The 17,089-nt window shown below is 40.5% G+C and overlaps 1 protein-coding gene across 34 annotated transcripts in view; it reads left to right on the top strand.

The window, feature by feature from the left end:
• celf5a (cugbp, Elav-like family member 5a) overlaps nucleotides 1–12,814 on the top strand; it is a 183,141-nt gene extending 170,327 nt beyond the window's left edge. For 8 of the 34 annotated variants that reach the window (XM_062423583.1, XM_062423580.1, XM_062423581.1 and 5 more), the window contains 4 exons: nucleotides 8,018–8,229; nucleotides 8,499–8,585; nucleotides 10,035–10,118; nucleotides 12,687–12,814. In XM_062423583.1, the coding sequence (XP_062279567.1) occupies nucleotides 8,018–8,229; nucleotides 8,499–8,585; nucleotides 10,035–10,118; nucleotides 12,687–12,814 (511 nt within the window). Of the gene's footprint in view, nucleotides 1–8,010; nucleotides 8,230–8,498; nucleotides 8,586–10,034; nucleotides 10,179–12,686 lie in introns of all 34 variants that reach the window. The other 26 variants (XM_062423599.1, XM_062423597.1, XM_062423596.1 and 23 more) reach the window with 6 other exon arrangements.
• Nucleotides 12,815–17,089: the final 4,275 nt, after the last annotated feature.

The raw sequence follows: 17,089 nt of genomic DNA, 5'->3' as shown, positions 1-17,089 counted from the left end.
GTACTGTATGTGTATGTCTATTTATTCATGCCAGTGAGGTTGTTGTAGGGGGTCAATTTGTGTTTTCAATAATATCTTTATGAATATTTGTGTGTGTGTGTGTGTGTGTGTGTGTGTGTGTGTGTGTGTGTGTGTGTGTGTGTGTGTGTGTCTGTGTGTGTGTGTGTGTGTGTGTGTGTGTGTGTGTGTGTGTGTGTGTGTGTGTGTGTGTGTGTGTGTGTGTGTGTGTGTGTGTGAGTGTGTGTGCTCGCCCGGCGTGAGAACAAAAAAAAACTAGAGCTGCAGCAAGGCCAATAGAGTGCCTGCTTACTGGTAATCCAAAATTATTCCACTGGAGAGAAAGAGAGACTAAGTTGAAAAAATACATTCAGTGGGATTTGCATGTTTATGTTGTTTGTGAATGCAGAACATATTTGGGGATAGCAGCAGCAGAATAAGGAATATCAATAAGTAAGTTCACAGATAAGCCGCTAATTTCCCCATAGTATTTTGACCTTGTGCTTTGAAGCACTTGTGCATGATCTGCATGCAGTTTGGTTTTGTTTTCCATAACAAACACCTCCTATGCAGATACATTACAGAGGAAAGGGAAGGACTTTGAAATACCTACCCACTGCATAACATTTGCTTATTCAGCAGTGTTTCCTTCATTTTCCTTGAGACAGAGGAAACTTCAAGATTCTCCACTCAACAAAAGCATGAGCTGAAATAAATAATACAGTATCCAAGTCTTTGTTGTGCTCTACTCACCTACTTTGTCAACACTGCAGTATTGCGTTTTTAAGGTGATGACTTTGGTAACTTTAAACCAATCAGTGTGAGCGAGAATTGCCACCAGTGCAGCAAGGCCTGTTTTAAATTTTCTTTATAGCCATCATAAGAATCTGGCTTCTTACTACAAACCTGCTGCACTATATACAAATCTGTACTGTGGTTTCAGCAGGGAAGAAAAATATTCCCTGAAGCTGAAACTCTGTTCACTTTTCATCTACAGACACAAAGAAGGGACAGGGTTTTTTTCATGCAATGGCTGTTTGGTCCCGCTTTACTTAATTCAATACTGTCAAGGAATTTAAATATACAGGACAAATGTGTGGAAATCAATGCTACATGATCCTTATTAACCTTTTCATTAAGCATATCTCCACTGGAAGCCAAAGGAGTGCATGCACATAAAGTGAGATGATGAAACATGCCAGTAAACACACATGCTGTATTTGTTTAGTACATGTGCAATAATTTTCACCATGAAGTGCAATATATCTAGAGGGGAGACCCATTTGTCAAATATTCATGGTGATGTTTTCAGTGCAAAGTGTGCATTTTTGGGCGGGAATAATCAATCAGAGGCAGTGATTAAAAGTGGAGCTCTGTCTTGCTGAGAAGCCTCTTGTTTTGATGGGTAAAGCACTGACAGTATGGCAATTCATATCTTTGTCTTCAGCATGCATACCTGTATTTTGCAACACAATAGTGCTGATGAAAGATGCATCTGTAATGCAAGGGACTCTGTCTGTGTGTGTGTGTGTGTGTGTGTGGGGGGGGGGGGGGCTTTGTCCTCCAGTCTGATTGCATTGTTTGTGCTCTTTGTGTATCTCTAAAGGCAAAATCAGTGCTATATTCTGAAAGAAATATTGCTGAATATTGTTAGATATTCTGTAACTGCTGACAGTCTCTAACTCTGAATCTGATGTGAGCGAAGCACTGCCATTTATCTGCTTTCGGACATGCCTCTGTGTAAGCCACAGTCGCCTGATTATCTTTTATTATTGAATGTAATATATTATTAATCCTTGAGAGAACGCATGGCTTTCGTTAATTTTCAAGGACTGTCATAAATATGAAATGTTTTATTTTCCCCGTCTTCATTCATTAATTTGAGGGTGGCTGCCAGCAGCTGGTAGCCTAGCTTGCTGCTTTAGTATACACAGCTATTTTCTCTCTCCTCCCTTTTTCAAACTTGTGGCTATGACTTATTTAGAGTTCATTGAAGGAATACATAACATTACTGGCAAGGCTGTCTGTATAAGTAGGCCAAGAGACTTTGACACTACTGAGAGACTGTAGGATGTCTGCCATGAGTCAGTAGAATAATTCATTGTAATATCAGAATCTGTTTTTAGGGTCTGGGAGCAGGGTGCTTCTCTGCTTTGACAAAGGTTTAATTTATGCATTAAGTTGTCTCATTAACCAAATTAGAGCTCAAAATAAATCTATAAATACTGACATTTGGCAACTGTGTTAAATGTACAAAGGCATAAAAGGTAGAAAGGTTAACGTCCCCTTTCCCTCCAAAATGAGAGCAATTGCCTATTGAAAGGTAGATTACCGCCTTTGCAAATTGCACATACTGTGCTGCATTAACATAAAGCTCAGGTAGTAATTTAATAGATGGAAAACCCTGCCTGGTCTTGAGGTAGATGTGTGACATTAATATTTTATTTAAATGATTGGTATAATCTCTGCAACATAAAAAATCTTGTTTGTGACAGCAAGCCGAAGTACAAAGAGGCTCAGAGGTTAAGGGTGTTACTCTGAAAACAATGAGACATCCATTTGATCAACAGATGCAAAGCATTTAAGCTTGATGGTGCATAAGCCGTTTGCCAGATGGTTCAACTGATTAGAGCATGTATCCTTACAATGATGCATGATGATGCTTTTTGAAAATAATGTTCACCAGGTGCCGCTCCCTGAGCGATGCAGAAGAAATAAGAGTTAAAAAAAAAAAAAGAAACAGGGGACAGAGAATCTGAGTAACGCGAAGAGAGAGGGAGAGAGATAAAGAGGGTGAGGGAGGAGAGGAAGGGAGAAATGAAGAGCGATGCGGATCCCGCTGTGTATATGTGGTGAGGAACACATAGTGTCAAGGATGCTTTGTTAGGATGTGAGAAGTGTGTAATCAAAGTCACTCTAATGTTCTGTTGCATGGTGCTGCTCTGCACTGAAGCTGTACATGCACAAGTGCATATTACACAAAATATACTGCAGATGCTCCACAGCCAGAGACAACCCACTCACAGACAGGCTGGATGTGCTGCGACATCCCAGCTGGATTCGAGCACGGTTACACCATTGATGCAGAACACTTCCATGGTAACAAACACCATGAAACTAATGAGCTGTTTGACATAGTGATCTTTCTCAATATGTGCACCTGTCCTCCATGACACACTTACATGTTACGCAGATGTTTTATATTTAATGGCCATTTGTAGAACAAACAAATGCAAGGACAGATAAGGTCAGAAGTTAACATGCAAAAAGAAAATATTAAAAACCAGAAATGCATGGTTCTGACTTAGCTGATGACAAAAAAAATGAGAATCCCAACTATTCAGAACTAGAGTAACGTTTCACATCTAAGCCATTTTGAACAAAGTGCAGTGCTGTAGTCTGTTCAGATTCAGATGGGGGAATGAACACCTGTGTGTCTTAATTGATGGTGTGACCTCCAGAACACATCCTCACACTATGAAGATGCATTTATTGAAGTTGCTTTCCTTGAGACTTCAAGGGCAGAAGTATCACCATAGAAACATGTCCAGCTGCACAAAGTGCCATTGTCGCTCACATACAAATTTCCCTTTCTGTATAAATCCAACATATTGCATCAGAGTGCTGACAAACCCCTGCAGCAAAAGAGAACAGCTCTGCTACAGCAAAAGGTATACCTTATCCCTGTGTGTACAAGTACTTTCAGAGAATACAGCCACAGCTCTCAGACTGACCAAATCTGGTCTGTGTGAGCAAAACTGAGCCCTGCAAGAGCAGCAGAGCCTTAAAAGCTGCCCAGCTGGTCTGCTCAGGCATCTGAAAGGCAGGCACATTGGTATGGTCAGTACATTGTATGTACATCAGCATCACGAGTGGAGCAGACAGCACTGGAGGCTTAGTAGTGTGGGAAGTTGCTATATTTCATATTGAAGGTTAGCAGTGTAAGTTTCACATCGTCCTAGTTTAACATCTGCTGGAAATATATCTTAAATGTGTTATAATTAATGTGTATTGGTGTCTTCTATTATCTGTGTAACACATTAATCAAGGAGGCTACTCCATATTTGAACAGCAGTTTGAGAGAGGTTTTTGTCCAATGTGGTGTAATTAAGACAGGAAGGTAGACAATGTGGTCGAGTTTGTTCTGTGAATAGGCAAGTGGCCGACTGCCTGACATATGGTGGAGAGAGCATAGCTTGTAGGTCCACTGGTGGGTGTGCACCTTCTACAAGACCTTAACAGTAGGGAAAGCAGGTGGTGTCCTGGTCCACTCAATAATATTTAGGGCCTTTTTCTTCTGAATATTGTTGAGCAGGCCAAGGTGAGAACTGAAGTTGGGGCACTCCCTGGCTCAGTGAAGCACTGCAGACCTTTATAGATTCAACACTGCATGTTCAATTCAGTGTCCACTCCCCTCAAAGCTCTCATTTTCTGAGCTGCCCTGATGGAGATGATGTTGATTATGTGTTTGGACCTCGACAGGTTGCTGTTGATTATTATTCCTAGGAGGCTGAGCTCTTTAGCGGGCAAGCTGGTGAACAAGCTTTCCTCAAGAGCACCATGGACTTTTAATGGTTCAGTTGTTTTTCATTTGTTTCCCCAGATATTTATTTATCTATTCTTGATGCAGAGACCTCAGTTCTGGCTAGCTTCTATCTCAGCCCTCAGCCAGAGATGTTACACGTCAGTATGGAGTTGCATCATCAGCATACAAGCGCATTCTCACAAACATTAACAAGGTTATCAGTGATGCACTAATGCTGCTTTACTCATGCAGAAAATCCTTCAAATTACAGAATGCAGATGGAGTGCACATCATTAATCTTTTTTAAGATCATGCCTATGTGTTTGATAAACTAAAGAGGAAGGTTAACAGAGGAATCTTGAACTCTGACTGGGATGAGCCCTTAAAAGTGTCCTTTATAGTTTTATTGTAAACAAAAAAAAGTTATGCTTACATTTCATGTCTCATACTAAAACTCATTGTGTGTATCCTGGAACTGCATTTCGTTTTTCATAAAACAAAGCAATGAAAAAAAAAGAAACAGAATCACTCTTTATTTAACACAGAACAGACTTAATCAGATTTAAATTTGTATTTTGATTTGCACGTTAATGTATATCAAAGTTAGTGACAGAAAGTGAAGCACGTTCATTTGGAAGTGCATTTATTTTATATCACATTTTATTTGCTACACAAATATGTATTAATATCTAAAGGACAGTATTCAAAGTCATGTAGTTTTTCTTGGTTTATCTACTGGCCTTTGAAAAAGCTGGCCTTCCCATATTCAGATTTATTATTCACATCTTAAGGACCCAGGCAAACATTTTCTCTTTGGTCTAAATGCATCACATTTTAAATCAGTTAGATGAAAGCATCTGTTTTGAGTGCTTATTACTTGCTCCAGCGAAAGACAGTCCTTGTGCTGGTAATGACTGCACTCTCCAGTGTGGGTATAGCATTCCTCGTTGATTTGAATGTATAATTAGCATAATAAATACTTCTGTCACATGTGAAGACTTCTTTCGTGAGGCAATCATTGCAAGGAGCAAATCAACAGTTTCCCCCTCAAAGAAGCAGCCAGCAAGAATATGAAAGTAAATTTGCTTTCGTAACATGAATATATGTGACATACACATATACATTCGGTTTAACAGTGCAGACTAAGAGTGCAGAAGGGCTAGTTAAGAGCTGTCTGTGTAGAATATGTAATCGGCTGTCCCATAGCTTCATCTTCACCCATGCCAGAGAGGGGAACAGCATGTCATTATTACAGGCCAATACACACAGCACACACTGACAGCCACATGTATATTGGCATTCTTGTGTGCACATTGTAAACAGGCTATGAATACAATTCCCCACAATGCAAGAACTATATGTCCACTGAGGTATAAAATGAAAATGTCTTATTTTCTAGTTCAGGATAGTAGGAAATACTTCCCCATTTCAGCTGAGGAGAACATTTTCAGGGTCTGCTCATGTTGGATATTGGACATTTGTGACAGCAAGGATAGAGATGATGACTACAGAAATGGCTTTCTCATGTAATCATTGCTTTATTGGGCATGGTGTCGCTTATTGTCTTTTTCTTACATCTCAACTCCATTTTGTGACCCAGTATATGTATAACCTAGCTCCTCTCGTATTTTTTACTGTTCAGTTTAGTTCAATCGAGGAAAGCTACTGAAAGCTATTGCTGCTCCCTTATTTTGTGTTAAATATTTCAGAGCTTTGCGTCACTGTAATATAAATGCTGTCTTTTACTATTACTATTACTCTTAGATTCTTATTCTTATTCCCTGCTGTGACCTTTCCAACATGATAACCTGACTGCTACTTTCGTTCCTCCCTTTTGGCCCTTACCAAAGATGTCATGTCCTCTTGAACTTGTAACTGCATGTAAGGGGCACACTTACCCCACCTACTACTACCACTACTACTCCTACTATCACTACAACTGCTACACATACGTAGACGCGTGCTCCCACAGCACTGCTAAGCCTTGGGAAATGAATTTGCCTGATGATGGAGAGGGTGCATTATCTGGCGGTACAGTAGAGTGCGTGTGGCCCGAGCTGTCTCTAGTCCTCAGAATAGGAGCGGCAGTCTCCTGGGTACTGGTAGGAGAATGGGCTGAAGCTGCAGTCTAATTCATCACAGCTCCGCAGGAAACAAGCAATCGTGGGGAGGCTTCAGGAAAGAAAGGGGTAAAAAAAGGAAACCAGTGCAAAAGACACAATAGCTCTCACTGGACCTGGGCAATTCCCCTGGTCACTGCAGTTGCCTGCCTTACTGTCAGCCTCCTCATGACTTAAATGCTGAGGCAGGGAGGGGAGAGGAAAACAAGGAGAGGAGAGGAGGAAGGAGAATAAGGACATTGGGAAAAAGCAAAGCAATTCCACATTGATATGTAGGTGATATTACTCAGTGGTGGGAGGATTCAATTTGTGATCTACAGCATATTTACAGTTGCATTAGCATACATCTCAGCGCATGTGATGTATATACTGGATGTGATTGTTTACCCTATCTGGACCACCTCTCATAGAGCATTCTTTACTAAGGCACCAGATTGTGGGGATATGGCATGCTGGAGGGTTTCCGTGACAACCTGAGCTTTCTGTCCAATCAGGGCGAAGGTTTTCAGATTGAGAGGTGGTCCTCAGGGGAGCTGTACTTCAACAAGCTTGGATGCTTTGCCACGGAGCAGCCCTTTTAGAGAGACCATCACACAGTGAGATTCTGCTCAAAATGGGTACTTTGACGTTCCCAGCATAATTGGAAACACTTTCAGAAGGAGGTTCCTTTTAAAATGCATTGAATGAAAGAGGACAGGGAGCATCCAATTTCGATTCCACTCATGAACCAACCTGCAGCTGCCTTTCAGGCGTGTACCATATATGTTATGACCCACCCATTTGTCAAACTGCCAACTGTTGTTATTTTGTCTTTTTTTATAATGTATAAAAGTAAGAGGCATCTTTGTGTTGTTGCTACCTGCTCGTTCAAGCAAATCTCCCTCTGTAATCTCCTTCTATCTAGTCCAGATCTTTTTCTTTTTTTCCCCTCAGAAGTTGCATAGTGGTTTCATCATCTTGAGCAGTAGGAGCCAGCAGGGTATCACACAAACACTACAGACAGGCTCATTTTTCACAGGTTGACTACCCAGCCATCCTGCAGGATGTGTCACGACAAACGGCGGATATGTGACAGACTCACGTCGCACCCGTGTCCTTGCATTAGAGAGGAGATGCAGTGTAGCTCGCGGTCACAAGCTTTGTGTGTGTGTGTGTGGGTGTCTGTGTGTGTGTGTGTGTGTGTGTGTGTGTGTGTGTGTGTGTGTGTGTGCGTGTGCAAAGTGTTTACTCTTTCAATGCAATAAAGGCGCACGTTTCTGTGTACACTTGTGTATGTCTTAATACTTAAACTGTTTTGTAATGTCAGCAGCTTGTAGATTGAGTCCTCATGATCTGGAAACAGTGAACCTTTTTTTTTTCCCCCGGCAGGCCTCAGTTCTCCACCAGCCAACATCACCACCTCTGGCGTGCCCAGCATTGTCACACCCATCGTCAACGGATTCACCGGCATCCCTCATCAGCCCAACGGACACCCAGCCGTGGAAACTGTGTACACCAACGGCCTGCCACCCTACTCCACCCAGAGCCCCACCGCTGCTGACACCCTCCAGCAAGCCTTCACCGGAGTACAACAATACACAGGTGAGAGCCAGGAATGCTTTGTGTACAGTGCTGTATTTATGTTTTTCAATCAGCTGTAAATGCTAAATGAGGAGCAGCAAGGAGACAGTTATTAGAGGGAGACTGTATGAGCGTGAGTATAGTGTAGGATAATGCCTCAGAACATAACATCAGACAGCCTTTGATTATACGTTTTGTTGTGTGATCGACCTTAAGCATCCTTGACACCATTCTCTGTAGGCTCCAGCGTTTTACACCACCTGCACTTCTTTCTTTCCCTCTCTTTCTATCTGCAGCAATCTACCCCGCCACCACGCTGACTCCCATTGGCCAGACACTGCCCCAACCACCCCAGGTCATCCAGCAGCAGCAGCAGAGAGAAGGTGAGGGTGAGAGAACATTATTACTTTTACACTTCACACATCTCATCCTGTGTAATAGATATATATATATATATATATATATATATATATATATATATTTATATATATATATAAAGAAGACGAGTGTGAGAGACCAATATTGCTTTTACGTTGTACACACCTCATTCTGTGTAATACATATATTAAGAATGTGACTGTGAGAGAAGAATATTACTTTGACACTGTACACATCTCATTCTCGGTAATAAAGCGGAACAACAGAGAGAGCAATATCACCTAATGCAGTTCACATCTCATCTTAGGTAATGGATACATAAAGGATGATAGAGCACTGTTAATACAACTATATTATACTGTACATCTCAAAAATAAATAAGTTATACATTATCCACACAGGCCCATGCTTTTTCATTGAGATTTTCATCTGTGAGAATAGTGGCATTGCAAACCAGATGGGCAAAATTAATGACAGTGCGTAGTGGTAGGGAGGCAAGAGGGGCAGAGTAGAGCAGAAGATATTTTAAGATATTTAAAGTAAGTTGCAATGCAGTGGGATGATTTCCACTCAAATATGCTGCAGGTTTACAAAATAGTAATTCAGTGTTGCATCGTAAGCAGCCAGCTGTTATTTTCTGGCTCTTGTAAATCCCTCAGGTTGCAGTCAAGTTGTGTAATCTACAGTGAATTATACATCTGGCACAGAGGTGTAAGTGTATTGTATTGTCTGTAAGTGTATGTATAAAAACAGGGCTTTTGCAGCACATCAATCAGTAGTTGACTAGATTTAGTCTTTCATATTCATATCTAATCTGAACATTTTCTTAAATGTAAATAGAAATTTGAAATGCATTCTTAGTATTCATACAGTATCAGAATATCAAGGCAAAATGTTTCAATTGGTTTCTGCATTTTAAGAACAGCAATGTTTAATCACTGATAATGTCACAGGTGCCCTGGAAATCTAATTCCACTTATCTTAATTTAGTTGACCTGCAAGACTGCATGCATAAAACTTCACATTCACAATTGAAATGAGTTCTCAGCTTAATTTAATATACTCTGTTTATTTTTGGAGAACTACTCCTGCAGCACAAAAACCATGCGAATATAAATTAAATGAGCGGCAAAACGTCCATGGTGGCAAAAGCATATTATTCAAATATCACAGTAATGTCAGTCATTGTGCCAAAGTGACATTTATGTGACTAAAATAAATGTGACTTAATGTACAGCAGATGGGTAGCCTAGAAAGCCACTTGTATAAAAGTTCAACAAATGTTTTTTATGTTATTATTAATGTATTGTCAGTGTCTATATTAAGAGGACCATGCAGTTTGATTTTGTATGCACCACATACAAGCAGTGAACACATATACAGCCTTAAAACACAATAACTTATTCCAAACACCCTTCCTCTGTCTATACCTCCCCCTCTCTCTCTGTGTCTAGGTCCGGAGGGTTGTAACCTATTCATCTACCACCTGCCACAGGAGTTTGGAGACAATGAACTCATGCAGATGTTTTTGCCCTTCGGCACCGTCATTTCCTCTAAAGTCTTCATGGACCGGGCAACTAACCAGAGCAAGTGCTTCGGTGAGTTATTCATTGCCAACCGTACACAGCTGTCAAGTCCAAACACTCAGTTGTAGCATTATGTAACAATAAGGGACTTTTTAGCTGACATGTTTTTTTCAAGATATGATCATGCTTGTTTGATGGTTTCTAAATATTTCTTTGCCATTACACTGCATGAATGCCAGGTCTGAATGCACAGACCTCTCAGATATCCTTAATATAAAAAGTAGAGAGGAGGACAAGCCGGGGAAACTCAATTTTGTTATTTAAATAAATACATTTGAGTGAAATGCATAAAAGATGTTTGCAGAAGTCGGGCACATAGCAATATGATTTGAACAGTTTTTGCAGTTTTGTAAAAATATTCAGACATTCGTGGGTGTAAAAACAGCTACGGTGTGAAGCTTCCTAGTAGAATTTACATTTTCACTATAATGGAGGTTTTCTTTAATTATTTTTATGCTGCTCACTAAACAATCAACTTTCTAAAATATTTTTATTTTTTTTGCAAAAGAAAATCTTTTGCTGTTGGTTCTGATGATGACAGCACACAGACATGAAGAAGTGAATGATCTTGCCCCTGACTGACTGACCTGAATTTGCATCTTGATGACTGTTGTGTTTTGGCGTCAGCGCTCTGGGAAAAAAAAAAGTGATGAATACATTGTAGCCAAACTGGCCATGATGTAGTCAATCACGGTCCACGTCCTTGTTTCTGTCTGGCAGCTGTGTGACCTGAAAACCTGGAGGTGCTGTATCAGCATCCGTACCACCGTTCTGTAACCCTAATATCTGTCAATACCCTCACTGCTGAGGCTGACACTCGCACCTCCATGCCTCCTGTCCCATTTAGCTCTGTCAGCCTACACATACCAACAAGCCCCAGGGCTTATAAAAACTTTGAGGAGGCAGGTTGGGATGGTGGGGGTGAGGTGGTGGGGTGAAGCGGTGGGGGAGGGAGTGGGACAAAGGACAATTATGGATCAGCATTTGTTTTCACTTCAGGGAACCACAGAACCCTGTGCAAAATTGATCGCCAGCCCTGTCTCCCAGGGGGGATTTAATAACATATAAATTCATGAAAGAAGACCTATTTGCTGTATTGACTTATACACTATGCATTTACAACATAATGTTAGGCCTGGGGAAGGAGGGGGCACAATGGTGTAATTAATCTAGAAAGGAGAAAGAGGGGATAAACTTGGATTGATGATGAGCAAAAGAGAGGGAAACAGAGAGAATGAGAAAGCACACTCGTAATGTGTGACAGGACTGAGCAGAGGGCTCAGAGCCTGCATCTCCTCTCCATCTCATCTCTGCTCTGCAGCCCCAATGTGTTAACCTGATGGCAGGTTAGCAGGTCACCTCCTTTCCCTGCCTCTATACTTTTTTCATACTTCCTTTCAGCCCTCCTCGATGCCCAGCATTCGCCCTAATGGGCCAACCCAGAGCCAAGCAGGCCAGGCAGACATTTCTCCCAGGTGGCTGTGGACGTGGAGAGGCTCCTGCTGTTTTTCACGGGTCATCGACTGTTCCTAATGACACCACAGACACAGGGGAGCGCATCAAGCGGAGAAACACTCCACTGCAGTTTCTGGTCACTGAATTCTCAAGGCTTTATTTTTACACATGATGGAAACAGGATGTTCAGCATGGGTTTGAGGAGGGGTGTATCTTGGGGAAATGCACTGAGGGTTTTTTTTCTGTCTGAGGCAGATTTGTCTTCTTATGATGAACTATGTTTGCACTTGTTTTGGCTGAACTACTTTGCACAGTGACTCGTGCTCGTTCATTTTTTGCATTTTGGGATTTTAGGGGTGGTCAGAATGCTCCACTAAAAGAACATTATTAAGTTGAATCTGCCAATCTCATACAGATCAGATTGGTTATTGAACATTTTAACAGAAAGCACCTGCATAACAGATCTAGTATAAGACATAATTGCCAACACTCATGTCTGTTATCAATATTTTCAAAGATGGACTCATTCTTACTATGTATGGTTAGATTTATATTTTCTGCTGTTAATTCACCACAGATGAAACTAGTACATTTTGACCAAGTCTTGTCTAGAAAACAACACAACAATTATGCCTTTCGATAGCAATCCTCCAGCACTTGTTGCACCTGGAGTCCCATCATGATCTGTTATTTCAGTTGTTACAAAACTTGATGAGAAGTTGAACACTTGCTCATAATGTAATCTGAATGTGTTGGCTTCTGCTGTGGACATAATAAACTATGAAACAGACAAAAAGACTTATTTGTGTTTATAGCATGCTATCACAGACTACCAGCATTTACCAGTGTGCACAGAGGTACTGCCTGCCTCAACAACGCCATCTAGACTCCATGTAGAGCTAGACAGGAACATGAACCCCTGCGACACCTGTGTGTTGTAGACCAGGATGATCAAGCAAAGATATTACTGAGAATGTGTGTATGCGTCTCACCTGTTTGTTTGTTTGTTTCACTCACAGTTGGCTCATTTCCCAGTAGGGTTAATGAATTTGTTCTTTTTGACAGGTTTTGTGAGCTTCGACAACCCTGCTAGTGCACAGGCAGCTATTCAAGCCATGAATGGCTTTCAAATTGGGATGAAGAGGTTGAAAGTCCAGCTAAAGAGACCGAAGGATGCCAGCCGCCCTTACTGACACAGCCTACCTTTAGTATTCATTGCAGCAGCACAGGTAAGTCTACAAAGTCTCAAAGCACTGTAGCTGGTTCAACATTTAGATCTCCATCATTGTGTCTGTTTAAAATGAAGATTTAACACCAGTTTAAATCTATTTAAGTATTAAATATGTTGTATGTTTAGTTAAATACTTTAAAGTGGTCCAGAGTTTAGTATCTGTAGACATGTAGAAACTGTAAGGGTTTATTTTACATGCAGCACAGCAGGCATATTAATTATGGGAAAATCTGTCATCATCATGATTGACAAAGATGGATTGGTACGGCAGTGTGGGTTAGCGCTCTCCAGACCATTACACTGATATAATAGAGCCATATTGAACTATCCAAAGTTTAAAGAAATGGATCTTTTGAATGACAGTTTAATGAGCAGTGAGATCTGAAATTGCCTTTCTGTTCTATTTTTCAGGTTTTAGAGGACACGTGAAGATATCTTGGAGGAGTCAAACTTTTTTTCTTTGAAAGCAAAATATGTTTTAAAAAAATCAACACATAAGGAATTTTTGAAGACATATCAGCATTTACTTATGAAGATATAGGTTATGGGCAGAAAAAGAAGATGCGAAAGAGGAGGCACTTCACCGTGGGGACTTAACAGTAACAGATGGCACAGTGCAAGAAAGACGAGAAGAAAAAAAAAACTGAAAAGAGATGAGACTGAACAACAGAACTTTTTCTTGTTGAGACTTGAATTGTTAATTAAGCAACAAACTAACAAACAAAAAAGCAGCAACAACAAATAGATTTCTATATACATATTATATACACATATATATAAGGAAAGAGGCGCTTGTGGCTTTTCCTGTACTGGACAAATGAGGGTTAAAACTTGAAGATCAAGAAAAACAGTGGAAAAAAAGAAGCTATTCTGTATGTCCACTGACAGACTTTCGTTCTCTTTCCCTCTTTCTCTTATTCTCTCACCGTCTCAGCAAGCGCAGAACTATGACTCTTGGAGGTCACTGAGGTTTCCATTAGCAACAGTAGAACTGCAAATCTTTCACCCCTAAGGGACCAAAGGACCAAACATTTTTATTGTTCTGAACAGTAATATATAGTATTAATGATACTAATACTACAAACTACTACTAATAATATTACAATGTTAAACTTAAGAAGAAATACTAGCTTCAGGTTGAAAAAAAGAGGAAAGGGGTTTTGGTTTCTTTTCCTTTTACATTTATAGCTACTGGGTTTGAGAATATTAAAACAAAACAGGAAAAAAATGTATAAAAAATAAAGCTATACTATTTTAGTGGCGTAGAATATGTGGGTTAGACATTGTTGCGGGCATGTTCAGATATGTTCTTTTGCCACTCATTACTTCATCCGTGTTGCAGCATTTCATCTTGGAGGTGTGATCTGTTGGTGTTACTGTGTCGGAAGAAGAAAACAGTCCTGTAGTGCCAAAATGTGACACAATAACCGCCTACCAGAGCACCGACCTACAGTGTATTTAGCCATGTGACGCTGCTCTCTATTCTTTGTGTCAGCTATGGTGGCACGTCGCAATTCCGTAATGGATAGTCATTCCGGTCTGCGCCAGAAAGAGTCATTCCATGTCATCATTAAAGCCGAGATATTACAGATAATCTGACCATAAAGCACTGTGGTAAAAGTGCCACCCGGCTGAGTTGGATACACAACAGTAAAACAGCACAGCATCTGTAACTGCTTAATAAAATATACAAATGAGCTTGACAGCAGTTGTAAAAATTTCCATCGGCGTGTCACAGTGGCCCCTGCCGGGTCGTGCCCTCTCCCACTGCCAAGCTTCTCCAGCTGCTCTCTGCAGGCGAGAGCAGACTCCCCTCCTCTCTCTCCTCCCCTATATCTCTCTCTCTCTCTCTTCTCACCTCAAGTGCCAGCATATCTCTCTCTTAATAGGGACCATCAGTTCACGGGGGCCGAGAGCTAACCCACAGCATAATTAGGATAATGATAATATTGATCAGATGGGGAGCAGCACCGCAGGGCAAGAGATGCACAATCAATTACACATTGGCATTTTGAATGAATTGACTGAGTGACAGAGTTCATTTTTCTCTCAGTGGTTGGATGGGGGAGAGATGCAGCATTGCCTGTCTGTTTTTTACTACCATCTATAGTCTCGGAAGGGATGGCGAATCTGACAAAGGTGGCACGTCCTGTGTTACACTTAAAAAAATGTCATTATTGCAAAGAAATTAAAACATTCGGAGGTGTTGCGTCCCTATGACAAGATCTGTTTCTGATGTTTAGAGCAGATTGTACTTCAGTGAGTTCTTCAGTGAAGAGCAGCTGTGTTTTTTTTTCCAAAGAGTATAATAGCACAGTATGAGCTTGTATACGGTGAAGAACAACCTGGCATTACCAGCCTTAGGAGGTCAAATTAAGAGCAAAATGATCCATCAATTAGACAGCAGCAGGCCTGTAAGTGTAGCTGCTACAGCTGCTGCTGCTTCAACGAGACGAGAGCTTACCATTAGCGCCGGTCACACATGGCTCCTATACAGTGTGGTCACGACACATCACGCCGTTTCAGATATGACTAATTAACTAGAACTTGCATCATCTATGCTGATGCTTTTCATAGACGCACATAGACCCACGCACAGTACATCCGAGATGAAATCTGCTTTTCATGAGTCTTTTTCTTTCACCAAATCCCTGTTTTAAAAAAAAAGAAAATCAGTTTAAGTCACAGATTTGTTCCATTAACATCCACTCTTTTCTTCCATCATGCCATTCATTTATTCCGTTTCTGAAGCAGCTTGGCCCTCAGGACTCTGCAGAAACCTCCGCACTCCAATCATGGCCGTTAACTGTAGACATATTTGTGCTTCAGTCATCGAATCACAATGTTGTCTTCTGAAAACTACTACACTTCTGTAGTCTGGCAGGAGAAATGTTATCTCCTGATGCCTTCACTGAATATACTATGTCTCCTGTATCAGTATTATTAGAAGGGGGATGTATACTGTAAGTTTCATTTGACCCTCATTTACTTATATTCTTCTGCTGCAGAAATGTTGAGGAGAAATGTTAAAAATGCCTTTTCTCATCATGAATTGCCAAATTTTATGCAAGCATATCCACTACATTTCCTCATCAGACTTTACAGACGTGTGCTGGATTCCTTGAAAAGTGTAGTGGTTTAAGATGAATCCTTATAAATAGGCCTATGCTAATTTTCAGGAAATATTTATTAGTAGAATGAAGTATTTGGTTTTGTGATATACTGCAACCTTTTAGGAGGAGGGTCAGACCAGCCTGTAATGATATACAATAGGATTTTTCCACCCAGCAGCTTTAGGAAGCCGTGATATATGCCCTCCTTTCCCCAGGCCATACAGGGCCTTATAAACCCGCTCAAAAAATCTTTTCTCATGGGATTTCCACTGGAGAGTTTTTTGAATTATTAAAATCAAATTAAATTTGGCCTTCACAACAGCTTGGGTAACGCAAATTAAAGATGCCAGCTGTGGCTGAAACGTAATGAGTTTGAAAAGATGTTGAGTTAATTTAATTCTGCCAAAATTTGATTGAACACAATTAAAACTGTAAAGTGAAGTTTTGCGGAGGGAGAACTGTTTCCAACCCGAACAGCTTGCAGTTGTGTATGTTGTACATACAGTAGGCCTTCATATACATATCCACAGCGAAATTCAAAGGGAATAGCAAATATTGAAATTAATGAAATTCAAGAAAACAGTCTGAGTTGTTTTTATAATCAACATTTTTGAATGACCAGAAAATATACTTTTGACAAGGTTTTTAAAAAAGAAATTAAGATCCCATTCTAATTAAGCTGCATGCAGTCAAGCTAAAGTTGATAATTGTTTTCACTCTTGCATCCATGTTTTGTTTTTTTGTATTTTTTCTCATGTTTGTCATCCTATCATGTTGCCCTTTCAATCTCTGAGCATGCTCAACAGGGGGCTGGGAGGGTTAAAGATTATGAAAATGGTACTACTTGTATTAACAATATGATTCTTTAACTATGGTTTGAATGCTAAGGATAGTAACTTATTATAAATATGAAATCTGTATATTATGGAAAGTCAGCACAGGACCTTTCTTTGGGTACGTATAGGTTAGGGTTTGTAATGGGGGAGGGGTTTGGGGAGGGTGCAGGGTTTTCGCTTTATAAAGATGTTTAACTTTCTGGTTTTCTCAGCACAAAGCAAACAAAAACATATAAACAACAGTATGGAGTCTGTGAAGTAGACTTTACTGACATACAGGGCGCAAAA

The sequence above is a fragment of the Scomber scombrus genome, chromosome 8, assembly GCF_963691925.1.
Source record: "Scomber scombrus chromosome 8, fScoSco1.1, whole genome shotgun sequence".
Lineage (NCBI taxonomy): Eukaryota > Metazoa > Chordata > Actinopteri > Scombriformes > Scombridae > Scomber > Scomber scombrus.
Note: the sequence above shows the minus strand (reverse complement) of the source record. Positions and strands in the feature narration are given on the sequence as shown.